At 38.5% G+C, this 25,690-nt stretch overlaps 1 protein-coding gene across 1 annotated transcript in view; it reads right to left on the bottom strand.

Annotated features, from left to right (window-relative positions):
• The window catches only part of LOC150084937 (uncharacterized), a 53,496-nt gene extending 28,151 nt beyond the window's left edge, over window positions 1-25,345 (bottom strand). Inside the window, exons 1-3 of the mRNA XM_090375658.1 lie at window positions 25,269-25,345; window positions 4,644-4,688; window positions 4,154-4,297 (exon numbers count right to left, since the gene is read on the bottom strand). Coding sequence (XP_090231784.1) covers window positions 4,154-4,297; window positions 4,644-4,688; window positions 25,269-25,296 — 217 coding nt within the window. The 5' untranslated portion in view covers window positions 25,297-25,345. The remainder of the gene's footprint in view (window positions 1-4,153; window positions 4,298-4,643; window positions 4,689-25,268) is intronic.
• Window positions 25,346-25,690: the final 345 nt, after the last annotated feature.

Here is a 25,690-nt window from a genome sequence, read left to right as displayed (position 1 = left end):
GTACAGTTTTGGAATCACCATTTCAGGAAAGATGTGATCTTCTAGAAAAGAGGCAGGGAAGAGCACAAATATATATATATATATATAGAGAGATTTCAGTTTTGTGGGTTGTAATGTCTTGAGATCTCTCTCTCTCAGACACTTGACTGAGGCTTTGAAAGGTATGAAAAAAATTACATAAGATACAAGTAGCAAAAACTAGAGAACATGCACTTAAATTGACAAAGGATAGCTGTAGACTGAATACAAGAAAATTCTCTTTTAGCCAAAGTTATTAATTGTCTGAATGAATTCCTAACCTTGTAGAACTAAAGAACATAGGTAAATTGAAGGACAGGTTATATATATAGTTACCTGGAGGAAACCAAGTGACTTTCTTTGCTATATTAATACTACATGCAGAACTGAATCACAGAATTTAGATAGCATAAAGAAAAAAAAAATCATATTTCCTCTTTATAAATATACAAGGTGTTTCAAAATTGTGCAGAACAAATGTAGAAGTGCATTCTACAGCTAAGAATAAGAAAAAAAAAGTTCCTATAAACATGTTTCAAAAGTCTATTTCTGAGATTAATATTAAATATTAATTATAAATTATAAAACGTACAAAGAAACAGCAAAATGTTTGAAATGATATCCATTTTGTTCAATGCAGCATTCAGTATGAAGAATCCACAATTTCCTAGCATGTCTAATCATTCCAGGACTATTCTTTAAGGTTTTGGCAGCTTCCACAATGTGATTTCATAGTTTTTCTTGAACAGTAATAAGCACAGAATAAACCATGGATTTCATGTGATCCCCAAAGTAATCTAAGGATGTGAGGTCAAGTGGTTGTAGTGACCACTGTACAGGGCCATTCCAATGAATCTATTGATTACTGCACTTGATATTAAAAAGTCATCATAAGAAAAGTAGTATAATGCACCATAATGCATAAACCCATCCTCTGTATATAGTTTAATTGAAATTTTAAAGGGGGGGGGGGTAGCTCTTTCAATAGTTCCCACAAAATGTTCCATAGAAAATGCAGATATGTCATTCCTGAAAGCCTAGCTGGTAAAAAATAAGGACCAATAAGATTTTTGATGAAGCCCACATCAAACATTAAAGGAAAAGCTATATTGATAATGAGTACTAACAATTAAAGGGGGGGGGGGTTCTTCAGCTCAGATACAAGTTGAGAGTTCCATTTCTTGAAAAACATGATTCGTGTGAAATCAGATCAGAACATGGCTGAAAAATAGAGGATATGTATATTGCATAACAAGTCACTGACAAAGGTTTCTTCATTTATTCATAACTTGTGTATGTGTACTATGAAATGCATATAAATGCTGTTTATGTAATGTCCTCTGTATGCTTGCAGATGAAACATTTATGCAACTCGACCTTCTGGTACTTGTGATAGGAGCTATTTGTACTGCATTAAGTATTTATGCTTTGGCATTTGCAGCCTATTAAAATTTCCCTCTGACAATGTTTACTCATAATGGTTTCAGTAGTACCCGTTTCTTTAAGTTGTCTCTCCATAGTAGCACACATTTAATGATTCAGTCTCATCAAGTTGGAAATTTTTTGTGGAATTTTGCAGCTGTGAACAACAGCTATGGAATTCTTATGAATCTCACCTAACATTAAAATCATATCAGTTAACTCAGAAAACGTAAACAGATTGGTGGTATCTCCCACATCAGTTGAACAGAGCCATACTGTAAACAATGGGGTAGTCATCATGGAAGCTGAATCTCAATTAACAGACAGATTGATGCTGCTAGTATGTACTCTGCCACACCGGTTATTTGCAACTGAGTAATTGATGTGATTCATGTAGTGGAACAGTACTATTCATGCAGGGGTCAAAATGAAAAATTTTACAAAATTATTTAAAATAAGTTAATAAAATAACTTATTTTAAATAATCAAGTATGTATCTGACATTACTGATGCATGTAAAAAATCAGAGCAGCATTCCAGTGTAGTAGTAGAGACATGTGATGAAAGAAAGCAAGCTTATGTGCATCAGCCAAAAAAACATTTCACACATTCATTTGCCTAAAAGTTTGTCCAGTTCCTCCTTGAATTTATTTAAGCTATTAACTTCCACAATGACAGATGGAAGTTTGTTCCAGCAATCAACTACCTGCTGGCTAAAGGCAAATTTCTGCATATCTGTTTAACAACTGTCTTTCCTCAATTTGAAACTGTACCCCCTCAGTTTCTTAATCTGAGCAAGAGGAAGAATTCCATCAGAACTGAGCCTGCTCAATCCATTCAAGGTCTTATACACCTCAATCAGATCACCTCACAGATGCCTAGTCTCCAGATGCTGCAATTTGCAGAACTTAAGCCTTTCTTGGTAAGAGGACCAATTTGTTCCCCTCACCAATCTTCTCTGTACTTGCTCAAGCAACTCTACATCCTAAAATGAAGCCTCCAGACCTGTATGCAGTACTCAAGGTGTGGCCTGACTTATACAAAGGGATAATCACCTCCTTTTCCCTACTAGCAAAATTCCTGTATATCATTGACAACACCCAATGACCTGCTCTGGCAGCTTGTCTGCACTGCTCAGAAAACTTCATATCTGACTGCACAATTACTCCCAGGTCTTTTTCATTTTCTACCACCCTAAGTGTAGACCACACATTTGGTATATTTCTCTGGGGTTACTTCTATCCATATGCAGTACTTTGCATTTGTCAATGTTAAACTTCATTTGCCACTTCTCAGCCCATCTACTCAACTTTTCTAGATCCTGTTGCAGTAGTACACTGCCATTACTGTCATTAACAACCATGCAAACCTCAGTATCATCTGGAAACATGGATATTAAGCCTGATTAAATTAAGCCTAATTTTATCATTGATAAAAATACAAAAAAACTGAGCCCAACACTGAACCCTGGGGCACTCCACTAATAACATTAGTCTATGAAGAGCAGAGTCCATTGATTACCACTCTCTGTCTTCTCCCACTCAACCACCCTTTTATCCATTGTAGCAACTTACCCTTAATACCATAATACTCCAATTTGTACAGTAGTCTTCCATGTGCAACAGTGTCAAAAGCTTTCCTGAAATTCAAGTATATGATATCAAAATTATTTTTTTTCATCCAGTTCCTTTGTAACCACATCATAGTATCCAATCAAATTTGTCAGACAAGACTTTTCCTTAACAAACCGATGTTATTCCTAAATCATTACTGCAGTCTTGTCTAGATGATCCTGCAATGCTTCTCTATTATTTTACTTGGAACAGAAGTTAAACTAACAGGTCTGTAATTACTCATATAGAATGTAATTAGAATGGACTGTGTGTGTTCTAGTCCATTCCAAACCTTGTATTCATGTTAGTGCAGCTTTCACTGAAATTGGTTATTTGACAAAAAACCTAGTGTTGGGGAAGGGGGTAGCCTGAGTAAATTTAAAGGTTTGGTTTGGCAAATTATTGGAAGGAATGAGCAAAAGTGAGAATTTTATTTTCCCATTTTTTTTTGGCTGGTGTATAAGCCTTGCTTCCCTGCATCATATTACTAATACTAATGTTCAAAATTGAAAGAATTGTTAAAAAAGTTGTTGCAAATAAAGGATTCAATTTGAAGTGATGAAATTTTTAAATGATAATGAACTATTAAAGCATATCAATAGTTCAGTGTGGTCAAAAATGGCAAAATGTTGATTCAATAAACCGTACTTACATGCATATAGGTAGAACATTGCACAGGCTTGTACAATGTTCAATATTTCAGTGTTGCTGTGCACTATTGTAGCTATACTGAAACATTATATCTGTATAAGTTATCATTAAAATTTAGTAGCTTCATTCCCTATTCACCTTTCCTGCAGAGCACTTCTCCCTACACTGAAAGCACATTTCTCTTTCATGGTCATATCAAAATAGCAACATTCTCACAATTTTCAGCATTGATAAACCAAGACAGTAGTGCTGTGATGGCATCCTAGATAAAAAATTCCAACTTGAGAGTAAAAATTCATGATTTGTAACAACTTTTCTCTTTCACTTTCTGGTATTTTGGTCAGATAATTTTCTCCTTATGAGAAAGTTATCTGACAAAAATGGAAGTGGACTTATGAGACTCTGTATAAACATTTCCAAAAAAGTATTCATTGAGAGGGTCATAATACCTGTTATAGCAGACATCTCTAAGGGAAACAGAACTTCATTGATATTTTTTGCATACTCTTCTTCACAAAGTGTTGAATTTTTAATGAAAGCTGTATTAATTGGAAGTTTGTCATCTTGAAAATTATCTTTGTTAATAGCATTTCCTAAGATAAAAAAAAAAAAAAAAAAAAAATCAGTTATGCAGTAGTGAAATATTTATGCTTCTTATTCTATTTTGCTTTTAAATTTTCTGAAATAAAATCTGCATCTAAACACATATTTTTAAAAGTAAATTTGACATAAAAATACAGCGTGTTTCAAAATTCCACAAAAGGAAATACAAATCTGGAATCTCCTTTGATAATGTAGCAAAAACAGCTATGTTACCAAAAACTTCTTTATAATTCTGAAAACTACATGGAAAGGGAGAAACAAAAGTGGCAAACATTTCCAGAAATTATTAAAAATATAAAATTGTATAAAATCAAATAAAAGAGAAAATCAATTTACCTAATAGTTTTTCTTCTAAAAAAGACTGAACTCCATACTGAAATACTAAAGGGGGAAGAAAAGTGAAAAATAATAAATTAAAAGAGAAAATGATATTTGCTTTTATATCATTTCTAAAATACAATATTAACACAGTACAGCCCAGAATAAAGAGAATAAAAATCTTTATTAATGTTTATCATAAGGACGTGTTCAAAGTGGGAGGGGGGCTTCCTAGTCTTTTTTGCTTGGGAACATATTTTGAATGTCTCTCTGTAGGTATGCCATTTAGAGCATGCATTATATTTATTTTCTGACAGATCTTGCAGTGTTATTGGTTATGAGATTACAAAAAATCTACTTGAGGTTTTCTGTAATCTCATAAATATAGAGATGTTAAATGAGACAAGTGAAATGGATTCAACAGTAGTTCCTCTCAAAATGAGGTTCCTGAAGTATTGCCACAGATAAATCCAGGCTCATCCTTGTAGTATAGGACAATGTGGCAGTCCACTTAAATCACTACCTTTTGAAACATTGGTTCCCAGAGCAAAAAAAAAAAAAAAAAAAAAATGGCTTCAATTCATTGATAAATAATTACATGTTGTGTTAAATGCTCCTGGTTATCAGCAGCAGCATACACCCATCCTTGGTAAAGCAGACCAATAATTCCACAACCAAAAAATGACACACACACTATATTGCCTACTTCCTAGGAAAGTGAACTTGCCAAGAGAGAGGAGCCTCACAGCAAGTTCATTTGGTTGCTGGAACCTTAGGAAAAATGCTGTTTGCTTGTTGATGTATTCTGACAGCCACATATGACATTCATTAGAAAACAAAATATTCCGAATAAAATTCTCATTTTTATACTGCACTGTTAGGGTAAAGGTAGGTTAAATTGATTTATTTTGTAAAGTGAAACAATATGCAGAATGATTTCTCCTGTAAGGAGAATAAGAGCTAATACTTATTAAGAGGCTCAGAGACATTTGTTTGTTTTTTTTTGAAAAGCCATTGTTCTATACTGATGGCAATTGGATGAAAGTTATACTTTTAGCAATTTGCTTGCCTAATGACAGCTTGTTTTCTTTTAGCATTAGCATTAGTAGAGGCATTTGATGCAAGAAAGCAAGCTTATGCAGCATCAGCCAAAAAAAAAAAAAAACCACTTCCACTTCACCCCTCTGTTCGTTCAAAATACCTGTCCAGCTGAGCCTTAAACTTATTTAGGCTATCAACTTCCACGACAAGGGATGGAAGTCTGTTCCACCAACCAACCACCCGCTGGCTAAAGGCAAATTTCCGCACGTCTATCCTACATCTATCTTTCCTCAATTTGAATTTATGCCCTCTCAGGTGATTATTCTGAGCTAGAGGAAGAATCCCATCAGCATTGAGCATGCTCAAACCATTCAAGGCTTTATACACCTCTATCAGATCACCTCGCTGGTGCCTAGTCTACAGATACTGTAATTTGCAAAACTTAAGCCTTTCTTTGTAAGAGTACCCCTTTGTTCCATTCACTAATCTTGTTGCCCTTCTCTGTACTCGTTCCAGCAGCTCTACATCCTTCTTGAAATGAGGCCTCCAGACCTGTATACAGTACTCTAGGTGTGGCCTGACCATTGCCTTATACAAGGGAATAATCACCTCCTTATCCCTGCTAGAAAAATTCCTATATATCATTGACAATACACCATGAGCTACTCTTGCAGCCCGTCTGCACTGCTTAGAGAACTTCATATCTGCCTGCACAACCACCCCCAGGTCCCTTTCATTCTCTACCACTGTCAGTGTAGTACCACAGAGTTGATACGTTGCTCTGGGGTTGCTGTTTCCCATGTGTAGTACTTTACATTTGTCAATGTTAAACTTCATTTGCCACCTCTCAGCCCATTTGCTCAACCTTTCCAGATCCTGTTGCAGCAGCATAGTGTCAGTAGTGTCCTTGACAACCCTGCCTACCTTTGTATCGTCTGCAAACTTCGACATTAAGCTTGATATACCATCATCAATATCATTTATGAATACAGAAAACAATAATGGACCCAACACTGAGCCCTGAGGGACTCCACTAATAACATTAGTCCACGACAAGCAATGTCCATTGATTACACTCTCTGTCTTCTCCCCCTCAGCCACCCCTTTATACACAGCAGCAATTTTCCTCCAATGTCACACTGCTCCAATTTGTGCAGCAGTCTTCCATGTGCAACAGTATCAAAAGCCTTTCTAAGATCCAAGTATATAATATCAAAGTTATTCCCTGCAACCAGTTCTTTTGTGATTGCATCATAGCATCCAATCAAATTGGTCAGGCAAGACTTCCCCTTAACAAAACCATGCTGTGTCTGAGCTATAACTGAAGTCTTGTCTAAATGATCCTGCAGTGCTTCTTTAACTAGTGCCTCCATTAATTTTCCTGGAACAGAAGTTAAACTCACAGGTCTATAATTACTTGTGTCAGCCTTTGATCCTCCTTTGTGGATTGGGGTCACATTTGCACATCTCCAGTCTATGGGTACCTCCCCTGAGTCCAAGGAAGCTCTCATAGTTATGGCTAAGGGTTTGCTTACTTCCTCTGCTGCCTCCTTTAATATAACTGGATAGATCCCATCCATCCCAGGTGCCTTTCTTGTGTTTATCTTCAACAATTTCTCCTCCACTTTACTCTCAGTTATTACAAGATTCTCTAGCTTACTGCCAGAGTTGAATACACCTCTGGCTTTCCTCTTGCTAAATAACTCCTCATGTGTGAATGTCGATGCAAAATATTCATTTAGTTTGTTAGCTACCTGAGCAGGATCATCAACAGTTGACCCATCGATATCAAGTGGACCAATATGATTCATCCCCTTCCTTCTAGAGTTTACATAAGTAAAGAACTCTTTGCTGTTTTTCTTTGCATCCCTTGCCAAAGATTTCTCGTAATCTGTCTTCGCCTGCCTAACCTCCTTTGTAACTTGGTTACAGATCAACTTGTATCTATCATAGGCTTCTCTGTTATGTGTTAATTTGTATGTATCCCATGCATTTTTCTTCTCTGCAATATGCCTCATCAGTTCATTTGACATCCATTTAGGCCTAAACCTTGAACGATATTTCTTAGTTGGTATATAAAGGCTAGTAGCTTCCAAGATAAGTTCTTTGAATGCTTCCCATTTTGCATTTGCTGTTGGTAACATCATCAGTTGATCCCATGTATAGAATTTAAATACTGTCTCAGTCCATCGTAGTCGCCTTTACGAAAGCAATAACCCTTCCCTTTACCCCTAATGGTAGTTACCTCTTTGAGTAAATCCCACTTCAGCACACTGTGATCACTGCCACCTAGTGGTTCCTTTATCTGCAGATTCTTAATGCATGAAGAATCACTGCTGATAATCAAATCAAGAGTATTCCTCCCTCTAGCTGCGTCCCAAACATGCTGATGTAGAAAACAATCATCCAATAAATCCACAAAAGCCTTGCTAGTGTGTGAGTGACCAGCCCCCAAATTCCAGTCAATATCTGGGAAATTAAAATCCCCCATTATAAGACTCTCTGATTTACTGGCCCACTATTTCCCTGTACAGTTTCTTATTGTACTCATCAGACCTATAGCACACTCCTACTCTCAATTTTGATCTCCCAATTCTTATGTCACACCAAACTGACTCGACACTGCACTGTCCAGCGATGTCCACTGGCTTCACTTCCTTGGATTTTATGTGTTTCTTAACTAATAGCATAACCCCTCCTCCCTTCCTATCCAGTCTATCCTTTCTGTAGACGTTGTACTCCCCAAATTCCAGTTCTGCATTCCTTATATCTGTGTGACACCACGTCTCTGATATCCCAACAATATCTGCCTTTGATGTTTGAGCAATACCTCAAATTCATCAATTTTATTTACTAAACTCCTAGCATTATACATGCACCTATTTCTATTCTTAGCTACCCTAACACAACCCATGTGTTTACTTGTACCGCAATGACTCCCAGCAGTCTCTGAAATATCCTGCATATTGTTTTTCAGGCTTCTGCTCATTCCAATAGAAGCAGTGCAAGAATCTCTTTCACCTCTGTCAGTGGCTACTGTTAATCTATTCGTCTTTGTCTCCCCCCAAGCTAACAGTTTTCCGACCCACCTAACACTGCCTCGATAGCATCAGCAAATATTCTTGCACCCTTTCTATTTAAGTGTATCCCATCCCTGTAGAAGCAATCTCTCCTGTTAACAAGTACAGTCCAGGCTGAAAAAATTCTACCCCTTGAGCCTTGCACAATCTTTTCAGGGCCGAATTGATCGACAAGACTCTCAAGAGACATTACCAATGTCTCTTGAGAGTCAATGTAATGATAACTTATTATAAAGATGTCCAAAGATTCTTGCTATTATCATATCAAGTTCATAAACCTAGGTCCTTGCATTATTTTGTCTAGACAATACTAACAGATGCTGTACAGGGATGTAGTGCAAAAATTTCCTTCTGAGACAATAAAATAAAATAAAATGAGGAGAGGCAAAAACATAAAATGCTGCTGAACATAAGACTGTTCAAATGTACAACTTATTTCTGGTTATAACAACTTGGGTCAGCTGTTATTAACAAACCTGGATTATACAAATCTAAGAGATATGCCAATATCCCAAAATAAAATTTCAAAACTGCTCGTATTATATTTATATTTTACATCTTTATTCTTTCCATCTTAGTTTCGCAATCATATTCCCCAAGGGAGATATAAAAAATGCATTTTATTGCAAAACACGAATTTCACACTACACACTGGTGGAAGTAAACTATACTTCACAGAGGGGAACCAACCACTACAGTGGTTTCCAAAGTAGGGGCCAGTGGGCTATTATATTCTTTACTGGGGTATATTCCCTCAATTAGATGATTAAAGTTTTATACACGACAGTAGTTATTCAAGAGTAATTATTGCAGATTTTCAGTTTCTCCCTCTTTCTTGTCAATCATCATCATGAATTTTGTCCAGCTTAGGTCTTTTAAGACTTGTTCCATTGTAGCTCTTGGAGGTGGTCTTGATCGCACCATCGTTGTCTTGGTTGACCAACATCTCTCTCTTGCCTGTAGGTTTGTATTTAAAGGCTAATTTTGGGATCCGGTCTGGGTTCATTCTTTCTATGTGGCTAATCCATTTTTCCTGATACCGTTTATGTCATTTTCTATGTTATCTACTTTTAATTTCTCGCAGATATCTAAATTTCTTTGGTGGTCTAGTCTTGTAAAGCCTAATAATTGTCTTAAAAATCTCATTTGTGCTGCTTCTAGTTTGTGTTGTTGTTGTTGTTGTTGTTGTTGTGTTTAACGACACATAGGCTACTTGGGCCATATTGTGTCTTCCTAATGGTGAATATGAAATAACTATATTTTATTATATATCCCTATCCGGTTTAGGAAAGTAAACAGTTCTTTTTTATTAGGATCATCTCCCAGAATCTGAGTTAAATTTATTGATGTCTGCATATTAGTTAACGATTTAAAAGTGTCTAAGCGGATGTTTTGAAAGAGAGGACAGTCCACTAACAAATGACGAATGGTCAGTTGTACTTGACATGATGGACATTGTGGAGCGCTTTCATTAGTTAACAGATACAGGTGAGTGAGATGAGTATGCCCAATCCTGAGCCTTCCTAAGATTGTTTCTTCTCGTCTGCTTTTCTGGAAGCTGGAGGGCCACAGCTTTGGTTCCGGTTTTATTTGGTAGAGTTTATTTCCTGGATAACCTTTCCAGATTAATGACCAGCTGTTATAACATGCTTTACGTATAATGTGTTTGTAATCTGTATATGGAACTTGAAAAGTCTGCGAAATAGTGGTTTCTGGTTGTTTGGCTGCATGATCTGCTCTTTCATTGCCGGATATTCCAGAATGTCCTGGGATCCAGCAGAATGTCACAGTTTGGTTCAATTCCATACAGGCAAGTAACTTAGAATGAATCTGTTTTACTACAGGGTGAGAGGATTTGGTATTAGTATTTATGGCAGAGACAGCACTGAGTGAGTCAGTGAATATTAAAGCAGACGGAATTAGTTGTTCAATAATGTGATCCAGAGCTAAGTTTATAGCATAGAGCTCAGCAGTGAAGATACTGCATTCAATTGGCAATGAGACAGAAGTGCTAAATGTTGGGAAGATTGCAGCAGCACCTACTTGGGTCTCGGTTTTTGATCCATCTGTATATATTTCACATGCGTTTGAATTAGAAAGAGTGTAAGTTGCATGTAACTGTGCGATATTGGAAGGAGACAGCGTGTTCTTTCCCCACTGTTGAAAGTAGTCATCATATATTGCACAGATATTTTCCCAGGGTGGGTCTGGTGGTGTTTTGTCCTGAAATATATTGCTGATATCTATGTTCCATGATTGAGCCAGTTCCTTAAATCTAAGTGCAGCAGGTCGGTTTTCATTAGGTTTACTGATATAAAATGACTCACATTCAGTATTGTAGAGACATCTCCAACAAGGATGAGAGGGCAGACTACGGATTTTTGCGGAATACATCAGAAGTAATGATTTTCTGCGAAGATGTAAGGGAGGTTCATGAGCTTCGATGTACAGGCTCTGAACCGGGGAAGTTCTGAATGCACCTAGAGCGACTCTCAAAGCACAGTGCTGGATGGTGTTTAGCCGTTCTAAAGTACTTTTCCTCGCTGAATCATATACTGGAGAGGCATAGTCCAAGCGAGACCTGATGAGAGCTCTATACAGATGGATGAGGGTATGACGATCAGCACCCCATGACATGGATGACACACACCGGAGGATGTTTAATTTCTTCAAGCAGATGGTACGAAGATAGGCCACATGTGCTTGAAAGTTCAGTTTCCTGTCTAGTATCAGACCGAGGAAACGGATATTGTGAGCAAGAGGAATTGGCACGTTATTTATCTTTAGCTCTGGATCAGGATGAAGTGACCGAAGTTTGCAGAAATGAGTGGTAGTGGTTTTCTGTTCAGCGAGATTATATCCATTTTGTAAGGTCCAGGATTGAATTTTCGTTAAAGCAATTTGTAGCTGTCTTTCGATAGTATTCATGCTTTGCGATTGGCAGGATATAGTGAGATCGTCAGCATACATGTATACTTCAATCATTTTTGGAAGTTCTTCCAAAATATTGTTGATCCTAATTGCAAATAGGGTTGGACTCAATATGGAACCCTGTGGGACACCCTCTTCTTGAATGTGAGATGTTGACAGCATGTTTTTATATCGGACCTGAAATGTACGCAATTTTAAAAAGTTCTGAATTATTAAAGGGAGATGTCCTCTCAGCCCCAACTGATGCATATCTTTAATAATACCATGACGCCATGTGGTGTCAAATGCTTTATGAATATCCAGGTTGACCATCACTAGATGTTGTTTTCTCACGAAGGCATTACGAATGTTGGATTCAATTTTTACTAGTACATCTAGGGTGGACCTGTTTTTACGGAAGCCATATTGGTGATCAGAAAGGAGATTTTCGGAGTCTAGAATCCAGGTGAGCCTCTTATGTACCATCCTTTCAAAGATTTTGCCCAGACAGCTTGTCAACGATATCGGTCTGTAATTCTCAACTAGAGAAGGATCTTTGCCTGGTTTTGGAATAGCACAAATATAGGAATGACGCCATGACAGAGGATATGTATTTTCAGAGAAGATCCGGTTATAAAAGAGTAACAGTGTGCCGAGATCGGCTTCACACAGATGCTTCAGCATACTGTAGTGAATGCCGTCTGGTCCTGCTGCGCTGTTCGGAGATTTGCTCAAAGATTCTCTCAGTTCAGATAGAGTAAACAGCTGGTTATATGGAAGTGAAAGTCTAGTTGAGAAATTAAACTTATGACGTTCTGATTCAGTTTTATTGCGTTGAAAGGAGATCACATAAGAGGAACAGGCAGAAATGTTATAAAACGATTCGGCTAAAGCATTTGCAATGTCAGTAGGAGAGGATAAGTCCTGCCCATTGCATTGTATTATCGGAGATTGCTGCGGTAGAAATTTCCCATTGAGAGCTTGAATTTTTTTCCAGATGATTCGAGTGTCAGTATTTTTGTTAATAGCTGAGGCAAATTTAATCCAGGAGTCACGTTTTGCTGTCTTCCTAATTTGTCTTGCTTTGGCTCTGAGTTTTTTGTACATAATTAGGTTGGCAGTAGTTGGAAATTTGCGAAACTGGTTCCAGGCACGGTTTTTTTCTCGTTTCACTTTGGAGCATTCTTCATTCCACCATGGATTTTGGTGTACCCGCTTGCTCTGGTTGGATTTTGGAATGGAAATTTCTGCTGCAGATAATATATGACTTGTAATGTGGTCAGTTACAACATCAATATGATTTTGTTGTACATATAGTTTGTCAAGTAAAACACAAGTTGAATAGTTTTTCCAGTCTGCTTTATGAAAGTTCCAAGTAGTACTGCCTTTAGGACATGATACCGTCTGTGTTTGAATTGTATTGATGATAGGAAAATGGTCACTGTGGAATGGATCATTTAGCACTGACCATTCCATGCTTGGAAAAAGAGATGCTGAACATATTGACAAGTCTATGGCTGATGTACTACCTGTAGGTAGTTGGATGTGAGTTGGAGAGCCAGAATTTAACAGAGTCAGGTTATGGTTATCCAGGAACATTTCTATTAATTGGCCTCTCCTATCCATGATGGGAGATCCCCACAATGGATGGTGACCGTTGAAATCGCCGAGCAAACAGACTGGAGGTGGCAATTGCGTGATAAGGTTGTCAAGTTCAGTCTGCGAGCAAGGATAATTTGGTGGGATATAAATGGATGCAAGGGTTAATGATATTCCCATTGCTATCCGAACTGCTACAACTTCTAAAGAGGTTTGTAGTTGGAGATGTCTTGACGGTATGTTAGTTCTGATAAGAATAGCCACCCCACCACGAGCAGGAGTGTCAGAATCCCTGTCTCGTCTAAACATAGAATAATTTTTAATTTTCAGAGAAACTTGTGGTGATAAAAAGGTTTCCTGTAAACATACACCTATTGCTTTAGTTTGTATTAGTAAATCATTCAAGTCATCTATATTACTGCGTAATCCTCTACAGTTCCATTGAAGGAATTTATTCATTTGCTGGATTTATTGGAGGAAGATTGATCTGACTGTTTTTTTTGGGAAGGTTTCTGTCTGCTTAGTTTCGATTTTTCATTTCTGGGAAATGTTGGGCGTCCTGTGTCCATGGTATCATTCGCATGTAACTCAAGTACTGTCTCTTCATCCTCTGACTGAACCTCCATTTCCATGTTGCTAATCCTTGGTTTCGATTTCTTCTGGTTTTCAATAGTAGCTGATTTCGTTGTTTCTGGCAAGGTTGAGATAGCATCAGTTGGGATGCTGATTGGGGTGTTGCTGGTTTCACTGACTGTAGTTTTCTTATTATAAGTTAGCGCAGTTTTGGCCCAGGTGGCAAAGGAAATATTCGGTTCGATGGAGACATCTGTTTGGGTTGCAGCTGAGTGGCTATTTTTTGTGACCGATGCATATGATCGGCTAGGCATGGTTAGCATTATTTGCTTTCTTGCTTCAGGGTATGTGACTTTATGTTCCACTTTATACTTTTGGATTTTTTTCCCTGTTTTCCAAAGGTCACACGCTTTAGAAAATGCAGGATGGCTTCCTTTACAGTTTGGGCAAGTGGGAGTGGAAGCTGTACAGTCTCCTTGGGAATGCTCCTTGGAGCCGCAAATAGGGCACACAGCATCGCCTCGGCATGCTGTCTGAGAATGGCCGTACTTCTGGCACTTAAAGCAGCGAATGGGATTCGGGATGTAGGGTCGAATCTTGCAGTTTAAGTAACCTGCTTTTACAGAAGATGGGAGATTCAGAGTACTGAATGTCAAAATAATGGACCTGGTTGGTAATAGGTTGCCATCTTTTTTCGTCATAATTCTCCGTGCATGAGTCACTTTTTGTTCGCTTGAATGATTTCTTCCTCAGACACATTTAGTAAGTCCCATTCACTGATAACTCCTTTAGAGGTGTTCAGAGTGTTATGGGCTGTTACTGACACAGGAATATTGTTAAAAGTTGTTAATTTTAACAATTTTTCTGAGTGATTTGGCTTAGAAGCTTCAATTAGAAGGTCTCCGGATTGGAGACGTTTAACCATTTTAGGAGATCCAACAACCGATTCTAAACATTTCTGTATTAGGAAAGGCGATAGCTTGCCAATAGGTTGTGTGGATAGGGAATGCATTATCAGAAATGCTGGCATGTCTGTTTGTTTTTCTGTCCGTAGTCTCTTCGGACGATTCAAGTCATGCTCTGAATCAGAGTTGACGGGTCTGGAGCCCGCGGGCTCTAGCGATGGATATGCATCGCAATCCATCGCTGCTCCTTTTAGCCCCGGAAGAGGGAATTCCTTCTCCCAGGTTACCGACCCCGCCACGTGGAGGCAGGAGCGGTGCCAACCAGTGACCAAGCGATCAGCAGAAGAGGAGAGCAGTACGTTGCTAGCGATAGCAGTAACGTTGCAAGCGGGATTAGCAGTAACGTTGCTAGCGGTGAAGCAGTGACGTTGCTCAGCGAGGGAAGCAGTAACGTTGCGAGCGGTCAGCAGTAACGTTGCGAGCGGTGGAGGGATTATTAAAGCACTAGTACTCGCCCTAGGAAAAATCGCTAGAAAATCGCACTAGAAAGATCGCTTGGGAACTATCGCTTGGCACTCGGGGCCTTCTAGTTTGTGTGCATATTTCTTATTTATGACCCAAGTCTCACAGCTGTAGAAGAGGGCTGGTTTTGAAGTGATGTTGTGCAGTCCTAATTTTGATTTAGTTGTCATTTGTTTTCCAAAGTGGCGTTTAATAGTTCCATTCATTTTATTATACTTTTTTTTTAGTTTAGTGTGGATGTCTTTCCCTTCATTTGATATTAAATTTCCCAAATAGGTGAAGCCAGATATTTGTTCTATTATTTTATCATCAATAACAATTTTAACTCTTTGTATGTTTTTTCCCCATAATCCCATTGATTTTGAGGTGGAGATTTTCGTCTCATACTTTTTACCTATTTTATTAAATTCATTTCCTGCTATCTGTAGTTCATCTTCAGATTTTGCAATTATAACTTGATCATCAGCATATAATATAGTTTGGATTTTATTCCTGTTGTTCAACTGTATTCCATTGTTAATTGTTTGTTTCCATTCTTTAAGAATTTTATTGATGTAGATATTAAATAAATTTGGTGATAGTCCACATCCTTGTTTCACTCCTTTATTGGTGTTAATTGGGTCTGATAGTTGGCTATTAAAATATTTTATACAGACTTTTGAGTTTTTATATAGGCTTTGGATCGCTTTCCGGAGTTGAGTTGGGATATTTTATTCACGTAGAATCTGCCAAAGTTTTTCCCGATTTACATTGTCATATGCTTTTTCATAATCAATAAAGAGCAGAAATGTTGGTGGATTGAATTCTCTTCTTTTCTCCAAAATTTGTTGTAGTGAGAAAATGGCATCTATTGTGTTTCTCCCTTTTCTGAACCCACATTGTTCTTCTTCTAAGAATTGTTCACTGTATTTATTAAGTTTATTCTTTAGTATATTAGAGTATAGCTTTGTAGCAGTTGACAGCAGTGTTATCCCTCTGTAGTTGTTAGGGTTATTTCTGGAGCCTTTTTTTGTGTAAATTGATTACTATTCCTGTTTCCCAATCTTTGGGTATCTGTTGCTTATGGCATATGATGTTAAATAATTTTAGTAGTGCATTTTTTAGTAAGGTGCCCCATATTTAAATAGTTCTACACTCAAATTGTCTGTGCCTGGGCTTTTTCGGTTTTTGTAATATTAACTCCAGTTCTTCCACTGTTATATTTTTTTCTTCATCTTTGGTTATCACAGATTCATATTTCAATTCCCTAGTGCCTAGGTTACACCATAGTTTGGAATAGTGTTGCTTCATTCTGCTTGGGAGATGGAGTTGGTTTTTATTTATTATCTTTAATTTCTTAAAAATTTTAAAATCTCTTCTCTGTGGGCCCGTGATATCACGTTCTAAAGATTTAACAAATTTATCCCAGTCATCTCGTCGGATTCTTCTGGTTAGTTTTCTGACTTCTGCTCGAAGCTTTTATATTTTATGCGTAGATGTAGGTCTTTAGTTTGCAGGAACAGTTTATAGGTCTTTTTTTTTTTTCATTGATTGTTTGTTTCAATTCTTCATTCCAAGTTCTTAGCCAGTTTTTATTTTTTATAGGTTTATATCCAAGACTTTCTTCAGCAGCTCCCAGAATTGATTTTTTCATGTTTGACCAGATTTCCTCAACATTATCACTTTCATCTGATTTGAGTTTATCTTTCAATCGACTTTCATACAGGAATTTAGTGCTTTTGTCTTCCAAAAAATGTATTTTTAATTTCTTAGTAGTTTTTGTTGGTATTTTCTTCTTTTTATTAAGATAATTTCTTTTTATTTTGAAAGTGCTTTCTACTAGATAATGATCACTGTCAATTTCACTGCCTCTGAATACTCTAGTGTCTCTAGTTTTGTCATTTAAATTTTCATTAATGATAATATAATCTATTATAGACTTTTTTTTCTTGCTTCCCATGTGAATTTATGGATATTCTTGTGTCTGAAAAAAGTATTTGTAATTTTAAGTTTATTAAAATGCAGAAGTCTATCAGGCATCTTCCATTATTGTTAACCACGGGTTCGTCTTATGATCCTATACATTTGTCTACTGATTGAGCACCAACCCTTGCATTATCTAGTATGAGATACTCGTTTTTGTTAGTTTGGTCTATGATCTGTTGTAATTCGTCATAAAATTCTGCAGTTTCATCAATTTTGCTTTCTACCGGTGCATAGATGCCAATGATTGTTGTATAAGATAGAATTTTTAGTCTTAATTTAAATATTCTGGGTGATATCCAAGAGTAGTCTAGTATTTTGTTTTCCCATTCTTTCTTTATTATAACAGCAATTACCGATGATGCCCACATTTCACTTGGTACGCCGGAGTATATCATTATAAAGTTACCTATTTGTGTATCGATATCAGGCAACAACTCGGCGTTCTTTTGGGCCTATATGAGAGCTTGAAGGACAGGGTGGATGCCCTCGAAGAAACTAAATTGAGGGGCCCATCAAGCTCTCAGCTGCCCACATCAACGCCAGAGCTTGCACTTGGGCATCGCGTGACACAGAGACAACCCCCAAGGCAGAATGCGCTGGTCCCGAAGGAACTAGTAGTTGTTGGTGACTCTATTGTCAGGGAAACGGGGAACATGCTTTGTAAAAAAAGATAGGTGGAACAGGACCAGGGTATGTCTGCCAGGGGCAAAGGTTGATGACGTTGTAGAGCGAATATCATCTTTTAAGGGCACAAAAGGTGATATAGTTGTACACGTTGGCACTAATAATATTAAGAGTAGGAGACCGGCAGAATTACTTAACAAGTACAGGTCACTGTTGAACAAAAGCCGAGAATTAGGGTTGAATTTGAAAGTGTCTGCAATTCTGACCAGACACGATAGGAGGGAGTATATGATGAGAGCCTTGTCGATCAATTCGGCCCTGGAAAGATTGTGCAAGGCTCAAGGGGTAGAATTTTTTTCAGCCTGGACTGTACTTGTTAACAGGAGAGATTGCTTCTACAGGGATGGGATACACTTAAATAGAAAGGGTGCAAAAATATTTGCTGATGCTATCGAGGCAGTGTTAGGTGGGTCGGAAAACTGCTAGCTTGGGGGGAGACAAAGACCAATAGATTGACAGTAGCCACTGGCAGAGGTGAAAGAGATTCTTGCACTGCTTCTATTAGAATGAGCAGAAGCCTGAAAAACAAGATGCATGGTATTTCAGAGACTGCTGGGAGCCATTGTGGTACAAGTAAACACATGGGTTGTGTTAGGGTAGCTAAGAATAGAAACAGGTGCAGGTATACTTGCGTGTACACCAATGCTAGGAGTTTAGTAAATAAATTTGATGAATTTGAGGTATTGCTCAAAACATCGAAGGCAGATATTGTTGGGATATCAGAGACGTGGTGTCACACAGATATAAGGGATGCGGAACTGCAATTTGGGGAGTACAACGTCTACAGAAAGGATAGACAGGATAGGAAGGGGGGAGGTGTTATGCTATTAGTTAAGAAACACATAAAAACCAAGGAAGTGAAGCCAGTCGACATCGCTGGACAGTGCAGTGTGGAGTCAGTTTGGTGTGACATAAACATTGGGAGATCAAAATTGAGAGTAGGAGTGTGCTATAGGCCTAATGACTCTGATGAGTATAATAAGGAACTGTACAGGGAAATAGAGTGGGCCAGTAAATCAGAGTGTCTTATAATGGGAGATTTTAATTTCCCAGATATTGACTGGAATTTGGGGGCTGGATACTCACACACTAGCAGGGCTTTTGTGGATTTATTGGATGATTGTTTTCTACATCAGCATGTTCGGGAGGCAACTAGAGGGAGTAATACTCTTGATTTGATTATCAGCAGTGATTCTTCATGCATTAAGAATCTGCAGATAAATGAACCACTAGGTGGCAGTGATCACAGTGTGCTGAAGTGGGATTTTACTCAAAGAGGTAACTACCATTAGGGGTAAAGGGAAGGGTTATTGCTTCCGTAAAGGCGACTACGATGGACTGAGACAGTATTTAAATTCCATACAGTGGGACCAACTGATGATGTTACCAACAGCAAATTCAAAATGGGAAGCATTCAAAGAACTTATCTTGGAAGCTACTAGGCTTTACATACCAACTAAGAAATATTGTTCAAGGTTTAGGCCAAAATGGATGTCAGATGAACTAATGAGGCATATGGCAGAGAAGAAAAATGCATGGGATACTTACAAATTAACACATGACACAGAAGCCTATGATAGATACAAGTTGATATGCAACCAAGTTACAAAGGAGGTTAGGCAGGCGAAGGCAGATTACGAGAAATCCTTGGCAAGGGATGCAAAGAAAAACAGCAAAGAGTTCTTTACTTATGTAAACTCTAGAAGGAAAGGGATGAATCAGATTGGTCCACTTGATATTGATGGGTCAAGTGTTGATGATCCTGCTCAGGTGGCTAACAAACTAAATGAATATTTTGCATCGACATTCACACATGAGGAGTTATTCAGCGAGGGGAATGCCAGAGGTGTATTCAACTCTAGCAGTAAGTTACAGAATCTTGAAATAACTGGGAGTAAAGTGGAGGAGAAACTGTTGAAGATAAACACAAGAAAGGCACCCGGGGTGGATGGGATCTATCCAGTTATATTAAAGGAGGCAGCAAAGGAAGTAAGCAAACCCTTAGCCATAATTATGAGAGCTTCCTTGGACTCAGGGGAGGTACCCATAGACTGGAAATGTGCAAATGTGACCCCAATTCACAAAGGAGGATCAAAGGCTGACACAAGTAATTATAGACCTGTGAGCTTAACTTCTGTTCCAGGAAAATTAATGGAGGCACTGGTTAAAGACGCACTGCAGGATCATTTAGACAAGACTTCAGTTATAGCTCAGACACAGCATGGTTTTGTTAAGGGGAAGTCTTGCCTGACCAACTTGATTGGATACTATGATGCAGTCACAAAAGAACTGGATGCAGGGAATAACTTTGATATTATATACTTGGATCTTAGAAAGGCTTTTGATACTGTTGCACATGGAAGACTGCTACACAAATTGGAGCAGTGTGACATTGGAGGCAAATTGCTGCTATGGATAAAGGGGTGGTTGAGGGGGAGAAGACAGAGAGTGGTAATCAATGGACACTGCTCATCGTGGACTGATGTTATTAGTGGAGTCCCTCAGGGCTCAGTGTTGGGTCCATTATTGTTTTCTGTATTTATAAATGATATTGATGATGGTATATCGGGATTAATGTCCAAGTTTGCAGACGATACAAAGGTTGGCAGGGTTGTCAAGGACACTACTGACACTATGCTGCTGCAACAGGATCTGGAAAGGTTGAGCAGATGGGCTGAGAGGTGGCAAATGAAGTTTAACATTGACAAATGTAAAGTACTACACATGGGAAACAGCAACCCCAGAGCAACGTATCAACTCTGTGGTACAGCACTGACAGTGGTAGAGAATGAAAGGGACTTGGGGGTGGTTGTGCAGGCAGATATGAAGTTCTCTGAGCAGTGCAGACGGGCTGCAAGAGTAGCTCATGGAGTATTGTCAATGATATACAGGAATTTTTCCAGCAGGGATAAGGAGGTGATTATTCCATTGTATAAGGCGATGGTCAGGCCACACCTAGAGTACTGTATACAGGTCTGGAGGCCTCATTTCAAGAAGGATGTAGAGCTGCTGGAACGAGTACAGAGAAGGGCAACAAGATTAGTGAATGGAACAAAGGGGTGCTCTTACGAAGAAAGGCTTAAGTTTTGCAAATTACAGTGTCTGGAGACTAGGCACCAGCGAGGTGATCTGATAGAGGTGTATAAAGCCTTGAATGGTTTAAGCATGCTCAATGCTGATGGGATTCTTCCTCTAGCTCAGAATAATCACCTGAGAGGGCATAAATTCAAATTGAGGAAAGACAGATGTAGGATAGACGTGCGGAAATTTGTCTTTAGCCAGCGGGTGGTTGGTTGGTGAAACAGACTTCCATCCCTTGTGGTGGAGGTTGATAGCCTAAATAAGTTTAAGGCTCAGCTGGACAGGTATTTTGAACGAACAGAGGGGTGAAGTGGAAGTGGTTTTTTTTTTTTTTTTTTTTTTGGCTGATGCTGCATAAGCTTGCTTTCTTGCATCAAATGCCTCTACTAATGCTAATGCTATTTCTTTGGATCCTTTGCTCTTCTTTTTTGTTTCGGTAATAACTGCTATGTCAATATTTCTATTTTACAGTTCCTTGGTCAATTCATCTAATTTGTGATTTATTCCCCTAATGTTCCAAGTTGCTACTTTAAGTTCCTTATTTTATTATTTATTTATTTTTTGTTAGTTGTTGGCGCATTGGCTTCTGGCCGACCGGGCTAGCCGGGTGGGTAAAGTGCCTACCTGGCAACCCAAAGGTCGCGGGTTGGAATCCCGCCTCGGGCTTGGATCAAAGTACTGCAAAAACCTTGGGCAGTGCATTATGGCCACAGAAGCCGATGCACCAACAACTACAAAAAAAAAAAAAAAAAAACGACTTTTGTGGTCATAATGCACCTCTCAAAGTTATTGCATTTTACTCTGATCCAAGCCTGAGGCGGGATTCAAACCTGCGACCTTTGGGTTGCCAAGCAGGCACTTTACCCACCTGGCTAGCCCGGTCGGCTTTAAGTTCCTTAATCATAGTCCTATATTCATTGCCTAGGTCATTACCCTTGAGATCCGTCCAGTTTTTTCCCTTGAGCTTATTTTGAGTATTTAGAATGTCCCCCGGATAGGTTACCAGCCTTTCGCGGGGTAAGTCTAGTGGTGGGGCTGTCACCTTATAGCCTCTAGACAGGCTTCAGGTACAGCATTTCCTCTGTATATGATGGGACAGTTATACCTCTGTGACTCGGTCACCAGAGCCTCATCTGTGGAAACGGTCAGTTCACCCCGAGAAGGTGAGGTTGACATTTGGGTAGTAGAGGTTATGGAATGCACATCACCACCCCTTGAACACACCCGACCTTTGTCAATTAAAGATGCATTTAAAGAATACATCAATGAAATGTTAACTGCACATGGGACAGCTGCAAAACTAAATATTTACCATTCAAGTTTCTTGTGACAACCGACTAACTGGTTAAAATAAATTTATTAAAATAAATAAATGATATATACATAAGATAAAACAGAAGTAAAATAAGATAAAAGCATTAAAATATAATATAATAAAAGGTCAAAATATATAGAAGCTTTCGAAGCGAAGTGTCTCTTCATCAGTTAGTCGGTGAATGGTGTACTTCAGCACATATTGATGGTTACATTAGCGAAAGTCAGCTGGGCATGATCACGTATCATGAGTCTGGTGTTGGTAGAACAGAATTACATACACGTGATGACTGCCAGCGCTCATCACACTACAATACAGTACAATCTATAATAGGGTGTAAGTGAACTTTCTCTGTGCGATTCATAGTACTATTATTGGTAGCTATGTGCAGTGCTTCAAGCCATAAGCGCTGGCGGTAATCATGTGAATAGTTGACAATTTCAATATCCCGTCGGAGATCATGATTGTGCTGCTCAACCCAATAATGCTCGGTGACTGCGGAGCATTCAAAATTAGCAGTTTGCAGAGCCACCTCATGCTCAGAAACCCGGTCTTTGAATCTTCTACCAGACTCACCTACATTACACCCCCCCACAATTCAGACATGTAATGCGGTATATGGAACCACTCTGCAGGAAAGGAGGAACAGGTGTTTTCACCTTAGAAATAATAGATTGTAATTTCCTCCCCGGAAGTTGCACACATCATATATGATGGAGATGCAAAATCCTAACAACACGTTCCGATACGCCTAGATAATAGGGGTTGTAGGTGATAGAGATAAATTCATTGACACGAGGATGGTTAGATTGTGTAACAAATTCGTGAGCTTGAAGCTCGCATCTATGTAGAATACGAGGTGGATAGCTGCAATTTGAAACCTCTGCCCTAATTTTAGAAATCTTCCTATGCAAATGACCAGGGGCATGAGCAGACCCATAATTGGTAAATTGGCCTGCACATATTGGCTTCCTAAAAACAGACGTTACTAAATACAAATCCATGCATTGGACTAACACATCCAAAAAAGGAAGAGTATTATCAACCTCTAGTTCAAATCTTAAACTGAATGACGGGCAACAGGGAATTGAGATATTGCAGCAGTCGAGATTGCAGCAGTGGACAATTGCGAAGATATTGTCAACATAACGATACCAGAGAGTGATAGGAATAGGTAAGTTCAAGAACATCTTACTCTCAAGTTCCTCCATGGTGATATTGGCCACAATAGGACTAACAGGGGTACCCGTAGCTGTGCCCTGTATTTGGTGAAACAGAAAGTCATTGAACATGATCACCCCCCCCCTGTTAAACACAGATTGAGAGCGGTACAAATATCATCTGTAGAGAGCAAGGTTCTGTCTCCCAACGTGGTAGCCCTGCTCAAAAGACGTCTTGCACAGGCAATAGCCTGTTATACAGGAACAGAAGTGAACAGAGAAACCACATCAAAGGAGACCATAACCTTGCTCTCAGAAATAGTAAAATCCTTAATAATATGCAGAAAATGGGTACTATTGGAAACAGTGTAAACAGTTTTCTCAACAAGGGGTGCTAATAACTTGGCAACATGTTTAGAAAGTTCATACGTAGGTGTATGACAACAAGAAACAATGGGCTGTAAAGGAATATCAGGTTTGTGGATCTTTGGAAGTCCATAAAACTGGAAGCTTTATGTGACAACCTGTTGCATGAAACAAGTTCAAAACAAACTGCCAGTTCTCTCTCATATGTGTGTTCCTAGCAGTGTATGCTTCTTGTGATAAAGTGTAAAATTTTTTCTGCTGACATCCACAATACTCTTCACACTCGTGGCTTGGGAACATCAGCAGAATAAATTTAACGCTTTATTATGAGAAGAATACGCTGCTAGGAACACACATGAGATAACTCAGTTTGTTTTGAACTTGAGTAGCAAGCAATTATCTAAGGAGCAACATGATCTCTTGACCCTCAGCATGAAGTTTGCGTTCCTTCCTTGTAAGCCTCCTATTACACATTTGGGTATGTGGTTTTTCTGTTCACTTCTGTTCCTGTACAATAGGCTATTGCCTGTTGTACAGGAACAGGCAACTTGAGGGTAAGATGTTCTTGAACTTACCTATTCCTATCACTCTCTGGTATCGTTATGTTGACGATATCTTCGCAAATGTCCACCGGGGATCGGAATCTCGACTGCTGCAATATCTCAATTCCCTGTCGCCATCATTCAGTTTACGATTTGAACTAGAGGTTGATAATACTCTTCCTTTTTTGGATGTGTTAGTCCAACGCGTGGATTCGCATTTAGTAACTTCCGTTTTTAGGAAGCCAATGTGCACAGGCCAATTTACCAATTATGGGTCTGCGCATGCCCCTGGTCATTTGCTTAGCACTGTTTGCATTGATTTTCTTGTGCTTGGATGCACGCTAGTTCGACTGGTGACAGGCAATTGAAGATTTCTAAAATTAGGGCAGAGCTTTCAAATTGCAGCTATCCACCTCATGTTCTAGATAGATGTGAGCTTCAAGCTCACGAATTTGTTACAAAGTCTATCCCTCCTCGCGTCAATGAATTTATCTTTACAGCCTACATAGCCTATTATCCGGGCGTATCAGAACGTGTTGTTATGATTTTGTGTCTCCATATGGCTAATAATAATAATAATAATATGGGGCTGAGTTGTTCTTCATTTCCTATTTTGTCCCTGATGGCAAAATAGTAAAACTAAAAGTCGCCTTTTAATTATAGAGGGAAAAAAAAAAACCACTTGCAAAATGAAAATTTGCTTGCATAAAATCAGTTTTTTACTAGGTTATCTTCTGGTTGCGATGTATTCATGTTAAAAACAAGAAAAAAAAAAACTGGCTAAATTTTATTTTTCGTTATAAAATACTCTGCTTATAATGTGGGTGTCAAAGTTGTCCCCTCACACCAGCATTTTATCAAGGTTGTACTGTAACAGCAAGAAATATAATGTAGTCAAACCTGGACTTTCTGGAGCAGACCGGAACATCTCAATGGAACAGGAGTCTTCATCTTCCTCCCCCTCAAGGTGTTCCTCGAATTCTACTTATCAAAAATAAATAAATATATTAAATAAAAAATGATACTTTACATTCCAAAACCAAAGCAAATCTGTTTAAAGTTATAATTTTGCTATTAGCTTTTAAAACTATAATCACAAGTACTGTGATCTAAATAGCATTAATAAAGCAAACTTATACAGCATCACACACACACACACACACACAAAACAAAAAAATCTCCCATCTCACCTATTTATTCCCTCCAATAGTTTGTCTAGTTCTTCCTTGAATTTATTTAAGCTATCAACTTCCCCAACAATAGATGGAAGTTTGTTCCATCAATCAACTATCCGCTGGCTAAAGGTAAACTTCGGCAAATCT

This window comes from Mastigoproctus giganteus, chromosome 6 (genome assembly GCF_048544385.1).
Source record: "Mastigoproctus giganteus isolate SK-2022 chromosome 6, ASM4854438v1, whole genome shotgun sequence".
Classification (NCBI taxonomy): domain Eukaryota; kingdom Metazoa; phylum Arthropoda; class Arachnida; order Uropygi; family Thelyphonidae; genus Mastigoproctus; species Mastigoproctus giganteus.
Note: the sequence above shows the minus strand (reverse complement) of the source record. Positions and strands in the feature narration are given on the sequence as shown.